At 52.7% G+C, this 22,386-nt stretch overlaps 1 protein-coding gene across 9 annotated transcripts in view; it reads right to left on the bottom strand.

Annotated features, from left to right (window-relative positions):
• The window catches only part of ADGRD2 (adhesion G protein-coupled receptor D2), a 31,922-nt gene that overhangs the window by 3,375 nt on the left and 6,161 nt on the right, over positions 1 to 22,386 (bottom strand). For 2 of the 9 annotated variants that reach the window (XM_080561945.1, XM_080561944.1), the window contains exons 6-25: positions 21,910 to 22,008; positions 21,336 to 21,421; positions 20,700 to 20,978; positions 19,340 to 19,451; positions 18,628 to 18,762; positions 18,371 to 18,491; positions 17,698 to 17,803; positions 17,363 to 17,418; positions 16,146 to 16,272; positions 15,930 to 16,033; positions 15,642 to 15,744; positions 15,222 to 15,375; positions 14,291 to 14,424; positions 13,536 to 13,651; positions 12,062 to 12,182; positions 7,299 to 7,340; positions 7,034 to 7,087; positions 6,523 to 6,667; positions 6,169 to 6,227; positions 3,516 to 5,972 (exon numbers count right to left, since the gene is read on the bottom strand). In XM_080561945.1, the coding sequence (XP_080418071.1) occupies positions 5,748 to 5,972; positions 6,169 to 6,227; positions 6,523 to 6,667; positions 7,034 to 7,087; positions 7,299 to 7,340; positions 12,062 to 12,182; positions 13,536 to 13,651; positions 14,291 to 14,424; positions 15,222 to 15,375; positions 15,642 to 15,744; positions 15,930 to 16,033; positions 16,146 to 16,272; positions 17,363 to 17,418; positions 17,698 to 17,803; positions 18,371 to 18,491; positions 18,628 to 18,762; positions 19,340 to 19,451; positions 20,700 to 20,978; positions 21,336 to 21,421; positions 21,910 to 22,008 (2,378 nt within the window). In that variant the 3' untranslated portion in view covers positions 3,516 to 5,747. The other 7 variants (XM_080561948.1, XM_080561946.1, XM_080561950.1 and 4 more) reach the window with 7 other exon arrangements.

Genomic DNA, 22,386 nt, shown 5'->3' on the forward strand with positions numbered 1-22,386 from the left:
GCCCAGCCTGGCTCTGCCTTGGGTGGCTGCCTGGTCCAGGAGAGGCAGCCCGGCCCCCACCAGAACTGCTCTGCCAGCCTCCGTGTCCCCTGCCCCTGGAGGGGTCTTGGGGGCATGGCCCTGGGGCAGGGAGGTGCTGCAGTGGGCAGGGGCAGCCGCGAGGAGCCCCCCCCTTCCTTCACCCTGCTCAGGAATGAGCACACCGCACACACTGCCCAAGGCACCGCCAGGTCTGAGCGCACTGAAGAGTGAGGTTTCAAGGAGATTTGGTGAAAAATACCTACGCTGCCATGGAAGAGAGCACTGGTTCTGCACAGGCTGCGTTTCCTTCCGTCAGGGCATGAGGTGCCCTCTGCCCAGCAGGGAGGGATGGTGGATCCCACCGCAGGGCAGCCCCGCGGGGTCAGCATTTCCCTGAGTGCCCATGTGCCTGACCGTCTTTGAATCCCAGAAATTAATAATTTCCCTATTATTTTAAAAGAAACCCTACTGAACACGGTATTGCGAGAGTTGCAGAAATACTCAGTATTGATCACAGAAAGGCTGGGCCATGGAGACAAGATCCATGTTGCTATGTGTGGCTTAGCAACATATAAATGTATTCAAACAGAATAATGAAATTATCGTGGGGAAACAAAGAAGCCATCACTTGAAGAGATGGAGGATGTGGAGGCCTCTTGGAGCTCTTGTTCACCAAGACAAGGAAGACGGTACTTATTGTTTGTACAAATATGTGAACCCCCCCGGCCATCCCCTTCTTACATAATGGGTGTAATGAATCTGGGCAGAGTGCTCTGTGCAACGCGCATCTTTGTACAGCTGGGCTGGAGCTCATTACTGTGAAAAACGTGCGGCCTCTCCAAGAGAATTGAGTCCTTGGGGGGAGCCCGAATACTGGGGGTGTGAGGCGGGGGAGGGATGCCGGGGGCAGAGCACAGCCCTTGCCTGCCTCCTTGCCACAGTGACGCTGCCGAACTATTCATTTTTGTGTTTCTAAAACTGGCCTGGTATTTACGGGGGTTTGATCTGCCTGCAAAGTGCAGCTGGGAGCCTGCTCCTGTCTCCACCACGGACCCGACGGTTGCCTCCTGCATTGGAGCAGCAGAGGGGCAGCACCAGTTACAGCACTGGAGCGGGGCAGAGAGGAGCTGGACCCCACCCCAGACCTCGTGCAGGTTCCCTGAGAGATTCTGAGCGAATCCTGTAAGCCCTGAGTTGCCCACCCGTGCTCCTCCAGCCCACGAGCTCTCCCCATGTGGGCAGCGGGGCGGGTGGCTTCTCTCCTGCATCTTCACATAACCTGCAAGTCTACTGCTGGTATTGTGGCAATTTTCATTAGAGCTGGCTGGAAATGTTCAAATAAAGACATTTGGGGCAAAATGCATCTCTTTTCATTACACTATCCAGGCAGAAAACAAAACAGAAGAGGAGAAGCAGTGTCTGCATTGAAATTATTTGTCTCTCAAGCACCATCAAACACAGGTTTATGGCTTGCTTCCCCTGACGGCTGTTATTCCCAAGGGAGACGCAGCCTTTTGCTCTGTTGAACAAGCTGTGAAGACCCTGTGCAACACTGACATGCCCTGGGATCTTCCAGGCATTACCACAGCCGGGCACTGCTGCCTTTTATTTTACTTTCTTTAATGGCTGGAAGCACTCGTCTTAGAGCCCTGTGCCTCGTGCAGTGCAGCACATCTGCCCACCAGCGCTGTGCTGAATCCTGGCTTGCGTGCACACAAGTGTGCAGAGGAGTGCTCTTCTGGCTCAAGGAGATCTTCTCAGTCACCCTCAAGGTGCACCCGTCACCCCCAGGTGCGAGCGGAGCTGCTCTCAGGCTAGCAGAGAGGGTGGGCACGCACGTGCTGCCCTGCCCCAGCCTACTGCTTCCACGGCTTTTGTGTGGCCGCTGACCCAGAGAGAGGGGAGGCACCAAGCCCAGCCCTGCTGGTCCAGCAGTGGGGACCCAGGCACCCCCTGCGTGCCCCCAAACCATTGGGTTCTCCTAAACTCGCTGGAGAAGGCACAGCCACTTCGAAGGACTGGGGGCTCCCACCCTTCCTTCAGTGTGTGCAGTGCTCTGCGGTTTTTTAGACATATCCTGAGGGCTTACCTGAGAATACAAAAACAAACTAAACAACCCACCTCTTTACACATCTGGAGTTTAATTACAATGCGGCTCCATTAATATATGCAGGAGCAGGTGAGGGTGAGAGCCTGGGGGACAGAGCACAAATGCCTGTGCTCAGGGTCCATCCCGCTGAGTGTGACCCCGCTCCTACGCCTGAAATGCCGCAGCACATTTATTCCTGGGTGCCACCGTTTCTGCCTTGCTCATGTGTCCACTGTGGGGAGGAAAGCTGTAATGCTTCTGGGTGGCATCTTCTCGAAAATAGTCTAAGCATGCCCTGCTTAGACACTTAATGTGGAGCAAAATCAGAAACCTGCTAATGCACTGCATCCCTTGACAAAAGAAAATGTAACAATGCAGGAAAAATAATATCAGTCCATCCCCGCTGCTTCTTCACTGCACTATCTGCTTGAGTGACCCCATCCAGCGACTGCACAGAGAGAGCTTGGAGTACTCATTGGTGATGGATTAAAAAAAACCACCACAAACAACCAAAATATGCTACACCCATGCACAGGGGAGCTGGGGAGTTGGCCAAAGCCAGGCAGGGAAGTCAGGGAGGGAGCAGGGCGCTGCTGCTGTCGAGCAGAGGTCTGGGGCTTAGGAAGGATTTCTGTTTTCAATTCTACCCACCTCCATGGTGACATTGGCCTTTCTACAACCTGAAACAGAAGAAGCTAAATGGCTGCTTTTAAGCTCATAAATCCATCCCTGTCTGAGCACCCCACCTTCCCCGGCTTCCCTTCTTTGGGAGAAAGTCACTTCTAACACCCGCCAGCGCCTTCTGAGGCAGCTGCTGTTTTCAAATACCCCGTGGCAGCAGAGAGCTGCTGGGGCTCCTGAAAGCAGCCTGGATCTCGCCAGGCAGCCTGGCGTGCTGGTCCCTGCCAGAGCTGCCTGCCGTACCCGCTGCATCTCCGCTGCCTTCCAGAGCCCGCCGAGCGGCCCAAGGGGCTGGTGTGCAGCAAGCTGCAGACACGTGGAGGCAGCAGGGAAGCTGCCGAGACCCTGGGGACAGGCAGGTGGGAGCTGTGAGACAGGCACCTGCGGCTGAGCGCTGCTGGGTGCTCAGGTTACTGAGCTGGGTGCTGCGGGGAGGCAGCGCAGCGGGGCCTTCATGCACCCACTCTTCAGCTCCTGCTGCTGCCCTGTTCAGGGGGACGTAGATCCCTCAACAGCCTTGACAGGGCTGCAGCCACCAGGGCAGTTTGGAAATAAAACATTCCCTAAAGTCTTAGTAAAAATAACCTGCCCTCCACCCTCCGATCCACGCTCCACGATGCAACCAGAGAAAGCAGTACCAGCAGTAACAAAAATGAAAGGAAATGATGTAGGCAAATGTTACCTGAGGATTTGAATGCTGTCAGCTCCACGGCCTGAAAGAGGGGAGAACATTTGTTAACAGAAGGCACGAGTCTGTGTGCTTGGTGGCTGGAGCCCTCTGCCACCCCCCCAGGGCCAGGCAGGTCCCCCGTGGGCACCGAGCGGCCTCGCTGCCCTTGGCCTCCAGCCGAGCTCCTGCAGAGGCAGGGACGCAAAGCCTGCACCCCGGCCCTACAGAGATCCCGGGTGCTTTGCTTAGTGCTGCTGCAACCCCATGCTCCTCTCAGCCTGGGTGCCTGCTACAGACTGCAGCACAATCCAGGCGTGCAGCAGAGCGAACTTTCGGCCTGTGCTCTGGTGGAGAGACCACACGTAAACCTGCTCCGTGTGCCTAAGTGATGGTTAATGCTCTCCGAGGTGTGAAATTCCTGCTCCCAGCCCAACAGCAATAAACATCACCAAACAACATTTTAAAAAAGCTGAAACACAAAGAACATCTTGTCTGTGTTTGTATCTTCACTCGCTCAGTGTTTTGTCATTTTAAGTGTTTTCAAACGTTTTTAAGTAGCATCTTCTCTTCATCCCAACCATTGTGCAGCTGCCAGTGACATCCTTAATTCACAGCTCCTCCAGCGAGTTACATGACTCATTTAGTCAGGGAGCAGGAAAAACAGCCCAGACTTATATAACTAATGAGCGCAGAAAGCAGCGCCTACCCTGCGGAGGGTAGCACCACCTGGGCACGGAGGCACCCACCGCCTCGCCGCTGAGGAGCCTGGCTCTGGACAGGGGCTCCCGGCACCCCGGGGCTGCTCAGCATCGCGGGGCCACCTCGGCTTCGTGGGGGGGCCCTGTGGGCACAGCGCCACTGGGGTGCGGATTCACATGGGGACCGGCCCTGTGCCCATCCTCACCCCCCGCAGACGCGGGCACCAGCCCAGCCTTTTGAAGGCTGCTGAAGGCACGTTAGTTAGCACGGAAACAAGTCCATTAAAAATGAAACGTTTAAGCGGCAAAGATACAGTAAAGTCCTAAGTGACCCTCACGCAGAGGAAAGCGGCTTCTATCTTTGCCTGCTAGGAAATGCCATGGCCTTGGCATTTAGGAAATCTGCCTCCTAATGCTCCCTGCATTAGAAAACTCAGGCCTCTGGGCTAATCTCTTTAACCCACGTCTCGCATTTTGTGCCAGGGAGCTTAGCCCTGGTCCCAGTTTACACAGCAAGCACCTGGCTGGCTGAGAAAAGCATCACCTGCGGATCCTGGTCGGTGTTTAGCACAAGGGAGGAATGGCATTAACCGCAATATAAATCAAGGGAGATGAAAATATGGATTTTATTGAGTGGCTTCAAAACGATATGCCAGCTATAGAAGTATTATCTATTGGATAAATAAGAGCTGTCTATGTGACACGGGTTTTCAAAGGATAAATATTAGAGAGGGAGAGAGAGATCCTTCAGTGAGAGACTTATATGAAAGTAGTGTTGGATTTTATTCTGAGGAAATTACAGCACTTGTATGTCAAGTGCACAAGGACTGATGATCATTTCAATAGTGGGAGATGGAAGTGGTATCAGAGTAGTCAAATTTAAATTGTTCTCCACTTTAGGCCATGCCTTGCTGAGCTCTACGTCAGACTCACTTCTGCTGGGGGAGTGAAACGACTGCAGAACAATACAGGGCTGCCCTCCCTGGATGGATGCAGCTCAGCTGCTGCACAGACAACAAGCCCCCGCTGCCCTTTTTAAACTTGCTGGCCCTGGGAGGAGTCTCTTGCCATGAGCTGCACGACTGCTGCTCGGTGCTTCACGTACTCAAATTCACGATCTCCTTCTGTTCATTTATATCCCCTGCTGTAAATCAGCCCCCAGATGCGCCCCCCTCCTGGAGAGGAGCTGCAAGCCCTGGGTGCGGCCGGGAACAAAGCTGTGGCAGCGCTGGTTCCCGCAGCCAGAGGCGAGCTCTCTGCTTGGAAGTGGCTGCTTGGGGGCTTCCTCCCCGCCTGCCCCCCTGCAGGCACTCTCCTGCTCTCCCGTATTGCCCTCCGCTGACTGCCCTGCCCCAGGCCAGCCCAAGAGGTCAGGCAACAGCCTCCCGAGCCAAGCCCCCACGGGCACCGCGGAGCCAAGACAGTTCCCAGCCAGGAGAGCCTCCCTGCCGGCCAGCCGCGCTCTCCTCCCCCTGAGCAGCATCCTATGCTCCTGCAGAGGATGGCAAATGCTCCGTTGCATCTGGCTTGATTACTAGAAGTGGCAATTATGGGCATGAAGACACGTATCTTAAGTTATTTAAATGACTTAAATGAATATACTACTAATAACCAGTACGTATTTTAATAAATGAGCGTGTTCAGGGTTCGTATCAAGACCTTTTTTTGTTTCAGTCCAGGCAGACCATGTGTCTAGATTGGTCCTCAGGAACAGGGCATACACGCTGTGATAACACACTGTCTCTGGTCCACTACAAACACTTGGCAAGTGGTGTAACACCCTGGGACAGAGGGAATCATCGTTATCCTCGGTCTGCAAACAGGATGGATGAGTCAGACAGCTTCTGGGACTTGCTCAACATAAACCACTGAATTTGTGCCAGAGCTGGTAACACCACCAGGTGTTCCGAGGCCCAGCCCGTCGCTAGAACCTCTGTATGCCATTCCTACATAACTGTTATGCTCTGTATATGGGTGAAGGTGGAAGAATATCAGAAGACATTACATACCGGTCTCTCTGGTGACATAATTGATGAAATCCCCATGGGAATTTTGGCTCCAAAGTTGCCTGGGGGGAAGAAGCACAATGAGTTTGGAGACCAGAGAGCAGAAATATTCAAGCTTTACCAAGAACTCAGTTCTTTGTGCCCCCTAAATATCTTCCACTGAAGCAAAGGGACCAACCAGGTTATCCGCATAATTGCAAGTAAATCCTTGTACCCACAAACAGGTTGGAGCCTGCAATACCTTCCTTCCCAGAAGCTAAAAGAATATTTCCTACTGCCACTTTCATGCCTTGGGAAAAACGTTTTACTGTGGTCTCATCCCACAGCCTAAGCAACAGCAGTGACAACCCTCTTTACCTTTGTTGGTGATGTTCTTCACTGGTGGATCTTTCTGCACAGGGCTCGACAAGGCACACTCAGCTGCAGAAGGACTCAGTTTCCCGGTCTCCCAGGAGGTCGTGTTTCTTGGACTTGATAAGTAGTTGATGGGATGAGAGCAGTTCTGTGGTGACAGGGAAGAGACACAGGACAGTGAAATCTGCAACTTGTCTTTGCTGGATCCAGGTCCAACTTTGAAGACTGGTTTTATCTGCACTGCTGCCCCTGGCGCTTGGACTCCCATCCCACCCCGGTACTGAAGGCTGCTTTCTAACTAGGGCAGGTGATCTTTGGGTCTGCATTGTCCAACAGGACTGCAACAAAGGGATTCAGTCTCTGCCGTTCTTCCTACATTGGACGAGTAAGGAGGAAAAATAAGACTTCTTTCCAACATCATCTCCTCAAAGAAGTCCAAATGTATACTTAGGGCCCTCCTCTAGTGGCTAAATGATGAGCAAATGGGGGCAGCAAGGCTTCCTTGCAAACTTACTGTGAATGAGAGTGCTTTCTTCTTGTCCTTCATCCTCTGGATGGCATTCCTCACCTGGAGCAAGGCAAGGACATTAGAGAGGGCCACAGCAACTCTTGCAGAGCAAGAGATCCTCCAGGAAGTCATGGAGAAAAAGCAATAGCTGTCCCAGAAGCACAGTCTGGGCTACGCTGTCTGTTGTATCTACTACAATCCCAGCTACCCTTTAACTGCTACTAAACACTTGCTCTGTAGTGACAGAGCCCCAGCCAGGGATATCTCTTACCTCGCTGTTATAGATTGCATAGACCAGGAATATATACACGCCCTGAAAAGGAGAGAGCACAGGAAGTCAGAGATGTACAGCTGTTTGGCTGCTACCTTCCACAGGAGGAAATGAACTTGATGAGTATTAGAATAGGTGGCGACCTAAGGAGAAGAGGCACAGACGCTGGGCATGGCACAGCCAGGGGACAGCTGGGCTAGAGGGAGGTTCCTTAAAATCCGACCTGAGAGCAGGCTCTTCACAGAGAATCCAAAGGAGAGAAGGTCACCCCCCGGTCACTCTTCCTTTTCCTCTCCCTCCGTTTCACCTCGGGAGCAGCAGTTTGGGCACTCAGCAGAGGCTGCTCCGCACCTCTCTCGTGTGACGGATGGAGAGCTGGCATCTCCTGCTCGGCCCCTCTGCTCCCCTCACCCCCGAGCTCTCCCACACTCCTGCTCACTTGTGCATGCAAAATCCCCCCAGAAACACCTCCTTCAGATCTCAGAGACAGAAACCACCAGGAATTTGTTGCAAGAGGAACCCAAATCCAGGAAGCAGCCCTCCCTTTCCACTGAGCCCGGGGAGATGGGCTTGAGCCACCCTCCCACAAAACGCAGCATGATGCCATGGGCAGATCCGCTGTCCTACACAGTGACAGCCCACGGTGTGTCAGCAGGAAACTCCAATGCAAGTTTAGAGGGTACAGATCCAGAGGCTTTGCCCAGCCTGGACAAAGCTTTCCCCTTCTCAGACCAGGACCTCACAGCTTGGACAGCACAGCCGTGGCCACCCTCTCCCTTCCCACCAAACTGGTGCTCCTGTATGCAAATACTGGGAACCAGTATGTAAGCAAATGCTCTGCCACAGCCCAAAGCTTGGTCAGAGCCCACTGACCGCTCGCGGCTCACGCAGGGTGTGCGATGGGCACAGCCCGCAGCGAGCACCACCTGGAGGCCACAGCCAGGGGCTAATTACAGCTCCAGACCAACAATTTTGGCCTTAAGGCAGCCCTATCTGGCCCACCAGATTTATGTTATATCTGTGGGGTGTTTGTTATCGCAGCTAGATAAATCAGCTGCAGCAAGAAAAGTAATCCATCTTGTCTTCAATGAGCCTTGCTCTTCATCTGCGAGCTCTTGGCAGGCGTAATGGTAGCAATACCCTGGCGCCGTGCCATGACCTGTCCTTCAGACAGCAATGCTGGTCACTCCTCCAGACCAGATTTCTGGTCGGGCTGCCAAGGCAGGTCTTCCTTGAAATAATCATTCTGTATGAAAGCGGGGTGGGGGAGGGAGCGGTGAGGTCGGCTGGGAGGAGAGCAAGGAAGGAGAGGAGGCCCAGCTGCAGCGGGCGGAAGCAGAGCCATGGCGCGGAGCGGTGCTGGAGGAGCCGCTCCTGCCTGCTCCTGCCCTGCTCCTGCCCACACCGCCAGCTCCCAGGGCAAGGCAGAGCTGCCATCCTCCCCGGGGACCTCCATCACGAATGGCACCTACTCCACTCAGGGGGGGTTTGGAGACGCCGAGCCAGCTGCGCTCCCGCTGCAGGAGCCCGGAGAGGGCCCAGTGCATTGCGTAGCCTGGGAAGGGAGGGGACAAACCCACATTTGTCAGCAAGCGGCCATCATTAGGAAATAACTACTCAGCACAGTCCTGTGCAATCCTCCAGACCTGTCCCAGAAGCTGCTGCACCAGTAGGAGATATTTTAAATAGCTCTGAGTACAAAGACATCCAGCCGGAGGCCTGCCCCAAAGGGGACGGTGGCGCCGCACGCCCGGGCAGTGTGGAGCACCCAGGAGGCCACAGCGGCGGGGCAGCAGCGTGTGTGTTCCACAGCCGAGCCACCAAAACACCTCTGGCTGTCCCACCTCCACCGAGACACAGCTGGCAACCACCTGGGGGACCCTTCCCGCTCTGCTGGCCTGGTTCGGATGGGCCGAGCCGGCCGGGCCAGCACTGTCCCCGGCTGACATCAGGGAGCTCTGCTGCTTGTGCTCCGTGGGTGCCCACAGGTACCGAACCAAGGGTAATTAGTCAGTGTTGTACAGAAAAGCAACTTTTTTTTTTTTTTCCTGCAGCTGTCTCATGGGAATTTCAAAGCCCAGTGCCTGGCAAGGCTCATCTGGACAACACCAATGGGTGGTTTCACCTGTACTGGCAGAGGTCCTGAAGCCCTCGCAGTATCAGCAGAGCTGAGCAAGAAGGAGCCCTGGGGTGGCTCCAGTCCCCTCCAGTCACCCCTCACGCTGGTGACGGAGTGAGGGACTCATTTTGGTTGGGCTTTGGCAGCAGCACTGCAGCCTCCCCGGCCCAGCACCACGCAGTGCTGCTTCTCACTGGGCTGAATTCTTGTGCTGCCTGGCTGGAGAAGGAGTTGTCATGTTTGGTGTCGACGCACAGAGTAACCTTGAAAACAGGCTTCAGTTTCCGCAGATAAACAGAAAGCAGTCAAACAAACAAACAACTACAGCAGCAAAACTTTCCTACACAACACCAGCACATAAAGAAGCACACTGGCCTTAAAGGAAATCCCAAGGTGATCTATAGAAGTTGTCCTCAATAGGACAGCCAGCAAAGGAGCTGAAATGTGACGCTTTTATCCCTGCTTTCTCTCAACTCCACGGCTTCCCACCAGCATCACGCTTTCTTTTCTAGGGTAATATTTAAATTGACCTGAACTTAGCAATGAAGGAGCAGAAGGCAAACAAGCACAGCACATTCATGGGCAAACCCTTGACTGTTTGCCCACAAAAGAGACCGGGCTCCTACCGAGTGTTAGGAGAAAGAAGGAAAACAAAAGAAGCAGTAAGTTGGAAAGCAAGGGAAGAAAACAAATCCTGATCCAGCCAGCACCCCTGCTCCTCTCACCTAAGGTGGACATTGCTATGGGTTGTGAGAGGGGGTCTCAGGAGACATATCATCCAGAGGACACATTTATTCATTTCAGAAGATATTTCTTGCCCTTCCAAAAAAACAAACAAACATATGCCTCACATCCATGTTACAACCACCTGCATCATATAGCCTCTCTGCTGTCATCAGTGATGAGGCAAAGGCTGAATGAACCATGGAAGATGCAGTCTGGGAAGTGACACTGTCAGGATAGCATCATGAGGCATTAGCAGTCGCTGAACCAGGGAACTTGTCGTGGGGTTCCTCTTGCCATTGCCGGGTTGCAGAGGGAAGAGCAGCCCTGAGTGCTGCTGGAAAGCAGCTCCCCTGAGAGCTAACCAGCCTGAGACCCTCAGCAGCACCCCGCTGCTGTGATACATACGCTCACGTTTTTACAGCATGAAAGCTGAAGCAAGGCAGAGACCTTTCAGCATCAGAACGACTGACAGGATAGTGCTGGGAAGCTGTACTCTGATCTGCCTCTCTCTGCTGATGCTGATGGAGTTCGCCTGTGCTGAGAAATGGTTTTGCTGTGAACAAAAAGATGCTGGTGCTGTCCTCAGCCCTGTTCGTCTTAGCATCTCTTCACAGCACTGAGCTTGGAGTTCTCTGCTGCTTGATAATCCAAGCATGGCATGAGGAGGCAAGGAGAACTGAGGCTGTATTTAAGTACAGTCAGCACAGGCTTCCTGCCACCCTGCTGGTATCCTTAATAGCAGAGACGTCCAGAGGCAGCCCTTTGGCCTTAGGATTTCCCCATCCAAGAGCTGACAGATGTGCATGAGCAGCACCCAGCCACTGGACCAGTGCCAGCCACAGGCAGAATGTGCCTTGGAGCAACCACACATCTTGTGCACATGGTGATAACGCCTGCCTTTCACCCTTGGAGATCTGGGCCAATGTTACACCGAAGCCTGCCAAGTATGCCAGAGGGAAGCACTGGAACTCTCCTGCTCCATAGACGAAAGCTTCTGCACTGGCCATTTTCTATTGCAGCCAAAGGAACAAGGGAGATGCGGGTGGAGAACTCTGAGTCCCAGTGGCTTGGAGGATAGTGCCTGATTGCTCTCTTGAATTGGATCCCCCAGAGTAAGATTTGTCCTCAAGCGCCTGGCAAGGGACTTTGAAAAATGTGTCTGTGACTATCCGGTAGAAAGGCCCAGGACTGGCTGTGTGGGTACACCCAGATGGTTTTTGTATCAGTGCTGGCTTAGCACTGGGAGCTGGACTGCGTCCATGCATGTTCTCCTCTGCATGGCTCTCTGCTGACGGTAACTACCTGTTCGCAGAGAAGTCTGCCTTCTGCCTGGGGACATTTGTCTCTCCTGCAAATGTCAGGAGCAATGCTGTTTAGTGCTTCTCTAGCTCCATCTACAGCTGCTTTCTCTCGAGGTTTGGAAGCTTTCACCGACCAGGTGGATGATGCTTTGAATGTAGGTGGCAAGCACAAGTTCTGGGACTTCAGCAAGTCCTTACAACATTTTGTCACCCCGTGTCCCTGAGTTTCACCTTTTCTGAGGCCATGTGAACAGCTCTACCTCAGTGCAGAGCTGAGTGCTCCTGGCTGCTGTAACTATTACCATTTGCTTTGCTCTCTTAACCACATACAGGCTGCTTAAAATTTTAAGCTCTTTGAAGAAACCAGTAAAGTTGGAAGCAAATATTAAGTACTGCTTTACACACCAGGGTTACTTTCTGTCCTGCAGAGATCCCTATCAATACAAATGTATTAACAACAGTGACTCGTACATATGCCAGCATTCAGGAGTCACACCAGAAGACACAAGACTGCCAAATATTCCTAACTAGCAGGAGAGATGGGTTACACTGAAGCGCAAGGAGCTGCAGGTACCTGCTTGGCTGTGAGGCGAGGCTCCCGATGGCACAGGACTCACCTGGAGGGAGTTGAGCACGATGAAGACATAGGCCCAGACGATGCTGAGGTGGACAAGGACCCCACACACCCATGTCAGCCCCAGCACGGGCAGCAGCACCAAGATGGGCTTGGCTGTGGCCCTGTCACAAAGAAGAGCTCCGAGTTACTTGGGCTTATTTCCAAGCCGAAATGCTACACACTGGCACCCCACCAGCACCCCTCTCCCAGCAGCCATGAGGGTCTCAGCCGTGCCCCGTGTGCTCGAGCTCAGCACCTCCTGGCAAAGTGCCCCAGCCTGCCAAGTGCCCACCCTGGCCCTGCAACCACTGCCAGGGGCTTGCTGCCATCTGCCTGGGGCTCTGCACGAGGTTGCAGAGCACTGCGGGGTTTAGAGCGCTCTGCTCTGCACCGTGCAGGTTAGAAGACAGCTTTCCTTGTCTCCGTGCGGGAAACGGCTCTGTGCCCCCAGCAAGTGCCTACCAGACGGTGTGTTGTGCAAGCAGCGCCCAACATGGCAGCTATGAAACAAAGTTCTTTGCAAACAAAATTAGAGGAGAAAAACCAAACGCTTCACCTCCTGGCCCCCCGTGTGCTAGCCCTGCTCTTTTTTTATCATTGGGAGTTAGCAAGAAGGGAGCTCTTTGACGTCATTAGCCATGAGAAGGCAGCTATTTCCCCCAAGTCGCTGCCACAAGCAGGACTTCTGCAATTGTTTTATTAGCATATGGATGTCACCCTGCCCTCCTGCATTGCCCTATCTTTCTGCTTCTGTAAATTTGGGAAAATTTATTTATGATAGAGGGGAACAATGCGTGTCTAGCAGGGGTATCCGGCGCCAGCTAACAACAATAAAAATTCACAGAGGATGATAAAGTAGTGACTCAAGCAGCAGTTTTTTAGAGGTCTCCCTACATTAACTGATTACAGAAGTCCATGCTGCTTCTCCTTGCCCATGTATGTAACCCCCACCAGGGCTCCTTTTGATCCACCAAGTCCCAAACACATACAGAAAATGCTTCTTATTATGGTAAACAGCCTGACCGCCCCGCACTTGGTTCATCTAGCATCCTTCTGACGGGCATGCACTAAGTAAGGGATGAGTTTGAACTGCAGTGCTCTGTGAAGTGGAGAGGACTCACTTCTGTGGCTCAGAGCCCTAGAAAATTCCAGGAGACTGGGCACCTAATGTCATTTGGTTCCTGGAAATGCCCCAGATTGCCACCTCACTTCCCTATGCTTCTATTTTACAGGATGTCTGCGTGTCTGCCAACAAGCTGCTCGGCAGCTCAGAGGCCTAATGTTCTCAGTGGTGTAGTTGTTCCAGCAGAGACTGCCTTTGGGTGATGCACAGGTACTGTGGAGGAGAAAATCCCTTCTGTCCTGACTGCTTTTCATTGCACCCCCCAAGGCAAAGATGCCCATCTTAACAGTAATTCCACCATTTCACGCCCAGACCAGCCAGTGTGGGGATACCCAGCCGCTGCCCTGCTCACCAAATCTGTATTCCGATCTGGTTTTCCAGGCTGCTGTTGGGCGTCAGCATCTTTGATCTCCTGCGAGCACTGGACACAGTCACCATCACCACCCGGAAAAGCACAAAAGTATTCACCTGTCAGAAAAGAGCCAGTGGACCCCATGAGCTATTGTGAGCTTCAGCGTGGTGAGCCTTTTCTGCTGGGAAGTCAATAACTAGTTTCAGAACACAGGGAGAACGTATCACTCCTGACAAAGCTTTAAGTAAAATACTTTATAGAGCTATCTGCACAAGTATCAAATCTATAAAACTTATCTCAAAACCTCTCCCACAGAATGTATTGTTGAGTGTCAGCTCTAGTCCCCTTATGCATTTCACCTTTTTCTGCTACTGTGCTGTTCTGGAGTGATACTGATCCTACTTCAGGGAGGTAGCTGTTCCCATGCAACAAGCAGACCTTTAATTAAGGCAATGTCACAGTCAACCTACACATTTACCCACATTCCTAGTCCAAGAGCCAATACAAGAACAGGGCAGCATAATTTTCGTAAAACGCTTTTTTCTATCAAAAAGCTGCTTTGGTTAAAAAGATGTAATTGTATTGTGCTAGCATGTATGAAGCGTAACAAAAATTCCCCCATAAAAGCAGCGAGGACAATGGGGCCAGCGAGCAAGCACCTTAGCTACAGAAGTGCTGCCACCGCTGACCCTGCGATGCTTTCCCAAAACCAGACACGCGGGAATCACACCTTGCAGGAAGGTTTCGGCACTTACTGCCAGGATGAAGAGAACCGGCCCGACAAAGGCCCAGATGACGTTGGTCTGAACGTTCAGCCAGCAGCGGCTGTCTGCCACGTACTTGTTAAAGGAAGTCGCAAGGGTCACAGCCACGATAACGGCTGGAAGGCCTGCAACCACACACACAAAAGGAAATCAGAACCCAGGAAAAGCAAGAATGACCCAGGCAGATTGGCTGTGCTCTAGACAATTGCTTCAAAACCCCCCCGTGACCAGACACGCTCCAGCATGAGGCAGCTTAGCCTCTTAAACCCCATGTGCAACATCAATTTACTGCAGCTCAAATCTGTCCCAGCTCTACAGGACCAGATTTATATGCTGTCAGCATCATTCTCTTAGGTATAAAGCATTCCTAGTCCTGAGCCCTGATCAAAGCAATTTACTCCTCACAATGCTTTTTTAACAATCAAAGACATAAAACAATGCAAAATACTGGGGCCAGTTGTCCACCATCCAACTAGGTATGTGTTTTGCAAGGAGCAAAAGAAGCCTGACCTAAAGAGGCTCTTCTGATACAAAACTCTGCTTATTCTACGTCCCCAAAGGACTCACTCAGAATAAAGGCTGCTTAGTCAACGTGTTTATACATTAATTACCATCACAGTAGTAATTATCTCCAAGAACAAGAACTTACCATAAACCTCCTCCTCTAGTTCTTTGAACCGAACCCTTGGTTTTAGAAAAATAACAGAAATGTTTTTAACTTACACTCTAAGACTGGCAGTTTGACACATAAGGGTAAAAAAGCCTCTACAGAACAGCGGCTCCCAGCTCTCATATTGAATCGAACCAAACATTTGTCTGGCTCAGCATCACTGTCGGGGGAATCTCTCCTATTGAAACTTTTGCTAGAGAAAAAATTGACACATTTTTTTTGAGTTCCCAATGCAGAGGAAGCTGCAGATACCCCAGCCTGTCAAATAGTAGAACTTCATTCTCCTGTCTTCACTCATGTTGACTGCTACCACTTTGCTCCACAGGAGAAGTCCCTCTACCAGCATCCACGAAAAGGCTGCCATGAAGAAGAGATGAAGGAAGGCAGTGACCATGAAACACACCACCTGGAGAGAAAAGAAATCGCATGCTGTTACAGGAAGGGCAGTCCTCTGGAAACTTCTCAGAGCGTGGTCAGGAAGAAGACAGGAACCTGCAAATTGTGCTGCAGGGTGGGCAGGATATAACTGCTTACATTTACAAGTTACTTAAAGTTACAGGGAATTAATAAAATGTTATTAGAAGGAATTGAACTTCTGTTCTGTTTGCTCTTACAATAACACTTAGCAGAACTGGTCCTGCTGGGTAAATGGGATACTTCTAGTGAGCGTACCTGGTTGGTCTTGGCCAGTTCACTGAACATGAGCAGAGCTTCTGCTGCAGCTAAGGCAAAGATGAGGTTCTTGTGCACAGTTGTTCGCTCACTCTTGGGGACACTGAGGAAGGAGACACGAAGCCCTCAGCTGCAGTCACATTAAAGGGTGCACAAGCTCTGTCTAGTGCTTACTGGGCAGCTTCTTCCCACCCACCTACATAACCGTACCTTGTTTGTGTCCTTGTTCAGAAGCAAAACGTCAAAAAAAAATACAGAGAAGGCAACAAGTGTCTGGAATTTTCTTACCCAACTGCCAAGAATAAAATAAAGGTAGCAATCAGGGCACAGAAGGAAACTCCACATCCAATAAAAGTCAAGGTCTGTAGTGTGATCTCCTCCTTGGTGGTCCTCTGCTCCAATCATGAAGCAACAAAAGACACAAAACCCCCACAAATTACCCACATGCTGCTTGCAGTTCTTGCACCCACCCCACAGAGCAGTAGAGAAAGGCTGCTCACTTACCTGCATCTCGTACACTTGCAGCAGCACTGCAAAGTTTGTGGTGTGGTTGCAGAAACAGGCAGTGGAGTCCGGGAGAGAAGTCACCACAGAGCAGCCAGCTGTCGACCACATCCCGCCAGCATCTGGGCTAACATGCAGCGAAAGACAAAGAAAAACGTGGAAATTGCCATCCACAAGATGTAAAGACAAGGTGCTAAGGGAAGTTCATTGTCCCAGAAGAAGCAGAGTTGAAATGAGGAAGAAGAGGATGTCAGAGACAGGTCTTCATGTGGACTTTGGTTTGGATTGTCTCAGCACATTTACCTTATCCATCAGAAAACAGATCTAGCACCAATGTGTGTAATACAAAGTACAGTTCAGCCACTGCTGCTTTAAACAAAGCTCAGTAACTGCACAGCTCTGGGAAGAGCTCCTTCTAAGCACATTCACTGACAGCATCCCTGGACCAGACATCTAACCCTCTCCATTGGCTTGGCTGCCACAGTTCCACCAGAGTCTTGATTTCCAAGGCAGGACAGCCTGTCTGCAGCCAGCCAGCTGCTCAGCGCTGCCCAGGCAGCTAGCAAAGCTCCAGATTTGAATTTCCTATGCAGGGACCAAGGCTGCACTGGCTCAGCTTGTTCTCACTGGGCAGCACTGCCCTTCTGAGTGTGTGGTACCAAGGCAAGACCAAATTCAGACCAGGGCTGGTGGAACTGTTTGTGCAGCAAGCAGCTCCCTCCGAAAACACGCTCTGCTCACCTTCCCCAAACGCAACCATGCCTATTACAAGACTGTGATTCCAAAGAGGTCTTTTGCAGTTGAATGACTTAATTGCAAATCCATAATATATCACAGTCTCAGTGCTCTCACTGTGGTGACATTCAGCAAAAACATGTCTCAATGCCACGCAGTATTTATGAGGCATGGGAGCCCTGAGTATTTGTTGTGCTATATATCTCGGCCCAGCCCTTCTTTGTTGCAGACAACAATCACAATTAACGGGCTTTCCATTTTAGTTGTACATACTTCATTAAAGGTCACTTGCTTTTGAGTGACTTTTCCAAAGGAAATCTTCCCAGGAGAGAGCTCTGTTCCATCAGATGGAGGATGTCAGCATGCAAAGCATGCAAAGAATTACAGGTCCCTACTTTTACCATTATATTTGTATTGTTACGTTTGGTTTACAGTGGAAATAAAAGTTTGTAAATCTGGGGACCTGAAGAGAAACAAGGCACCTGAGGCTGAAGTTCCAGAAGGCACAGATGGGCCCCGGCGGCTTATCGGGCAGATCCTGCAGGAGAGATGGACAAGAGGAGGTTACGCAGCCCTGCACGTACATCACATGGACATCGCTCCCTGGGCTGCAGTGTACCAGAGCACGGGCTGTCAGCCCCAGACAACGCCTCCCCGGGGAAACAGGAGTCAAGGCGAGAGCCGGGCACGGGACACGCGTTAGTCCAAGAGCTCCGGGGCCCTTGGGCAAAGTCTCCGCAGGGCCTGGGGGGCTCGGGCTTTACAACTGGCCTGGGAGGGGGTTCCCCGGGGCTCCCCGGCCCCCTGTCCCGGGTACCTCGATGCGGTGCTGCAGGCGGTAGCGCACAGACGTGCTTATCTCCTGGTCGTCGCTGAGCAGAGCGGCCGAAATGACGGCGGTGCCCACCGCGGTGCGCAGGTACCTGCGAGGCAAAGCGTGCTGCTCGGGGACCCGCCACAGCCGTGCTCGGGGGCAGGACCGCACCGGGCACACACAGGGCAGGCGGGGACCTCCAGGGCCGCTGCTCCGGAGGTACGGGGCAGGGGAGACCCCCGAGCACCGAGCGAGCAGCGGTGTGCGGGCGGCCACCCCCACCTAGCGGGCGCGGGGCGCAGCGGGGCTCTGCTGCCCGGCTCCCGCTGCCCGGCTCCTGCTGCCCGGCTCCGGCAGCCCCCGGTTCTGCCCGGCCGGAGCCCCGCCGCAGCCCCCCCGCAGCCCCCGGCTCGCCCCCGGCAGCGGGAGGTGGTGCGGAGCCCGCGGGACACGGGCAGAGCCCAGCCCGGCACTGCCCGGTGTGCCCAGGTCTCTGCTTGCACAGAGCACCGACCGCTGAGCCCCCCGCTGCTGTCCGGCCGCCCCGCAGAGCAGGGGGCAAGGGGAAATGGGGTGGGATGGAGCAGGGTGGAGGTGACCCCAGAGCAGGGGCACTGAGGGGCTCAGCACGGACTCCGAAATGAACACCCCAGACCTGGGGTTCTGCTTCACTCACTTCTGTCCTCTGTCGGAGGCAGCCATGTCCTGGGAGGCCGTGGCGCTGCCGTGGCCGGTCAGGCAGCGCTGGAGGGAGCCGTAGCCAAACCACATGTTCTTCACCGTGACCCTGCGGAGACCTGGGCAGAGAGAGCCCTGTGGGATGGGTGCAAGCACTCCCCGGGACTGCCAGCGGGCACGGTGAGGACCCTTCCTCCCATTAAAGGTGTTGTGGAAGTGCCACAGGGACAACCAGGGACGGGCTTCGCAGCCTACCTTTGGCTTTCAGCCTTTGCATCTCTTCCTCGGGAACTTCAATGAGGTCAGGCCTGTCTTTTTCGGGGCTCTGGATCAGGTATGCCTCACTGCTCAGGTCTGGCCTGCTCAGTTCCAGCTTCCTGACCTCCATCCCTGTGGCAGGGGCAAGATCAGGTTTTGAAGCAGGGTTCACCCTTCCTCCAGGGCTATTGCACAGCACAATGCCACCAGGACATTACAGCCCCAGGCAAGACAGAAGCAGCAGATAGATCCCTTTCATCTGCATCTGGGCTCAGTTTGTCTCTTGTACCCAAAGGTTCCTTTCAGTCCTTTTAACCCACTTGTTTTCTCACAGTGGCCCAAGTTCTGTTCTTACAGATAACAGCCTGCAGAAGTGGACTGAGAGGGGAACATGGTAGGTGCCTCCCCTCCATCCCGATACAGAAGAAAAGGATGCCTGGTAGGCAGCCAGTGATGCCATGTGCTGAACGGAAAGGAGCTGGGATCTGTCCAACCTGAGCCATCACTGACTCAGGCACACCCAGGAGAGAAGTCCTGAACTAAAGGGGGTTTGGAGAGGTGCCTCCCACACTGCGACACTTCTGCACAAAGGAAAGGGGGAGGAGGCCGTAAGGGTTAGCAAGGGATGAGCTGGAAACCAGGCGGGATGACTAAGCTGGGTCCCTGTGAGATGCCCGCCTCTGCCCTGCCATTCACCAGTGCCACTCACCAACATTCCTGTGCTGAATTGTGATCTTTGTCCTCCCTGCGGTCAGCAGCGGGGCTAGGAGTGACACCATTCTGTCGCAGAGCTCAACAACAGCCATAGGCCCTCTGATAACCTGGAAACGTGCAGAGAACAAGAGGAGTCAGCACCTGTACTGCCAGCTCGCACTGCTTACAGCTCACAGGAGTTTTCTTATACGCTTAATGTTCGGCAGAAAAAGAGATGTTGGGACTCAATGCTTTTGCTTTGCTTTTCTCTGTCTTCTTCAAAGAAAAATGTTCCCAGTTCCTTCAGCAGCAGTGGAGAGACTGGCAAAAAGGGAAACTTGACCGTCTTTATAAACAGTCATTAAAATAGCAAGCAAATAAATAAATCAACAAATAAAACAATCTTCTGGAAAAAAAAAAAAAGCATTTTAGGCCTGGCTCCTGATTTTTTCAAAGCTGTAGAACAACCTGGAAAAGGTTTCCCTGCTGGAGGTGTAGCAGGTGACTGGCCCAATCACTCCAGGTCCTGCGTGTGCTGGGCAGCACAGGTGCCACCCCTGTACACAACACAGCCATGAAAACCTCCTGGAAACAAAACAAATCCCTTCTCCTTCTGCAGATACACCTCCTGCACCAGCTAATCCGAGCCAAGGCTGTTTTTATGCCATCATCAGGAAGCTGTGAGTAATTGTGGCCACAGAGACCACAATTACTTAGTTTAGCTACTCTGACGAGGTAAACTCTGAACTATTCAGCATCCTTTCATCTCTGGAGGTCCCTGGCTCAGTTCCTGGAGCACTGGCCAGGCCAGACTCTGTCACATTTTTCCGAGACAGGTGGAGAGTTTGGGTCGTACAAAAGACATAAAAGACCCATGTTAGAAGGGAGGAAGGCAGTGGGGAAAATCCTAACGGGGGTGGGATAATGAAAATTCCTCACATAAAGCCTGGCGGTGTTTTGAACAGCGTGGGGTCTGATGACAGACAACTTCTTGGCAGCCCACCTACATAAAATGCAACAAACTGGAAATGAAGGGCATTGCCCTGCCAGACAGTGGGATGTGGGAGCGAGGAATCTACTAAGCAACGGGAATCTGCAGACTGTGTGCAGTCCTGCAAACCAAGGCTCCACAAAGTGGAGAAGCTCAAAGAAAGCGGAGATGACCGTGGGAGCCAGCCCTTCTCTGAGCTGGTAAAAAGGCTCCGTGCCCACGCTCACTGCAAATACTTGAGCTCCAGAATACGGCCAGAAAGGCTACACGGACCATGCAAGGAGAGGTCTTCAGCCCGTGGTCGTGCTGTAGGCCAAAGAACTGCACACACAGCAAGATGAACCGAAGTGGCACAGGGCTGGCCAGACTGCTGGTGGCATGTTACCTGGCTGACTGATGACCATGTTTCAATATTGTGCTCTTCCAGGATTAACTCGGTCACTTCCACATAATATTGGCTCAGTTGCTCCAATATCTTCAGCTCCTCTCCCTCCTGGACTTCCACATTGGAAACTTGCTTTAGTAACAGAAGCACCGCAAGCAGGTCCGAGGGCTCCACCGGTGCCTCTCCTTCCCTCAGAACAGCTGCCAGGACATCAAGAGCACCAAGAGCGACGGAGAGGTTCATGTCTCGGACATCACTCCTGAAGATGTTCTCGGGGATCTGCCATGGAAAATATATTTTAAGTCAGTGTATAGCCATGACCTCTGCCTGCTCATCAGCTACGCAGTGTGCTGGGGACGTGAGCAAGGCCCTGCTCACTGCTGTGCAGACACCTGCCTGGGCAGCCTCCCTTCAGGGGAAGGTCTGCCCGGACATTTTGAACTTCTTGTCCAGCCTCAGTCTCGGTGACAACCTGAGGCCACACTCTCCAACAGCACCCCAGAAGAGGCCACAGGCATAATTTCTGGCAAAGTGACATCAAACGCCAACAGAAGCCAGCAAGCCCACCCCAACAGCTCCTGCTGCTGCCAGCGCCCCGGGGCAGCTAGCTGCTGCAGCTGGGCCTGCAGGACTCACCACAGTCCTCTCTGCAAGCGCGTTCACACGGCTGACAAGCGAGTGGCTGGATTCCAGCTGAGCTTTTTTCAGTTGCCAATATGCATCTGGGAATAAAACAAAAGCGTATCTATGGCTGTGGTGTCTAGCAGCATGGTTAACATATGCCCTGTTCAAAGCCTGGGGAATGCTCCTCGGCTGCTGAGTGAGTTTATAGGACAGTCAGGACAAGGAGACTTTGCAGCTGTGTTTTATTTCTAGTACAAGATCCCATCTGGAGAGACAGTCTAACCCTTCTTCTCTGCCTCCTCCCCATGTCCCCCGGCCAGCAAGTTTGGAGGTGCCCAGACTGGGAGGCCCCCTGCAGCGTTGCATCCAGGAGCCATGTGGTGTGTACAAGCACAGCTTCACTACAGAGTAACAAAATAACCCATCAGAGCACATACAAATGAAGCAGTCGCTGCTACAGCACATTTTGCATGCCATCTCTTCAGAGCAGACACCAGGCCTCCCCATCACTGACCGTGATCCCAGTTAGGACCCCCAGGAGTGAACACGGTGGAACCAACGAATAAATAAATAACAGATGCTGTACCCTTTCTGTAGCGACAGATAAAAGGCAAAGACTGCAAACAAGGCATGTAGCGGAATCCACTGCTGCCAACTTCAAAAACTCGGCATTCCTCAACAGGCCCTGTGGAAACACACAAAGAGAAGGCCCGCCATTCCCCAGGGACACGCCGTGCCCAAGCAGGTCTCTTTTCCTGCAAGCAACCCACGAACTCTGTTGAGGACAAAAGCTGCGGACTGCTCCGTAAGCAGCCCCACTGCTCAGTCAGAGCAGAGCTTGCGCTGGGCTCTGACTGCCTCCAACATCCAGGAAAACATCGGAGGAGGTGGCAATGCCAGGTCCTGAGTTTGTGTTTTATCAGCATTGCCAAGCCGACCTGGCTGAGGGGCAGCACCTGCCTCCCAGCAGGGCACAGAAGCTCTGGGTGTGCAAAACCCAGGGAGCAGCGTCACTGACAAGTAAGACATTTCTCCTGGTAGAAGAGAAAGTCTCGCTAGCCCC

The sequence above is a fragment of the Anser brachyrhynchus genome, assembly GCF_964034855.1.
Source record: "Anser brachyrhynchus genome assembly, chromosome: 19".
In the NCBI taxonomy this organism is placed as follows: domain Eukaryota; kingdom Metazoa; phylum Chordata; class Aves; order Anseriformes; family Anatidae; genus Anser; species Anser brachyrhynchus.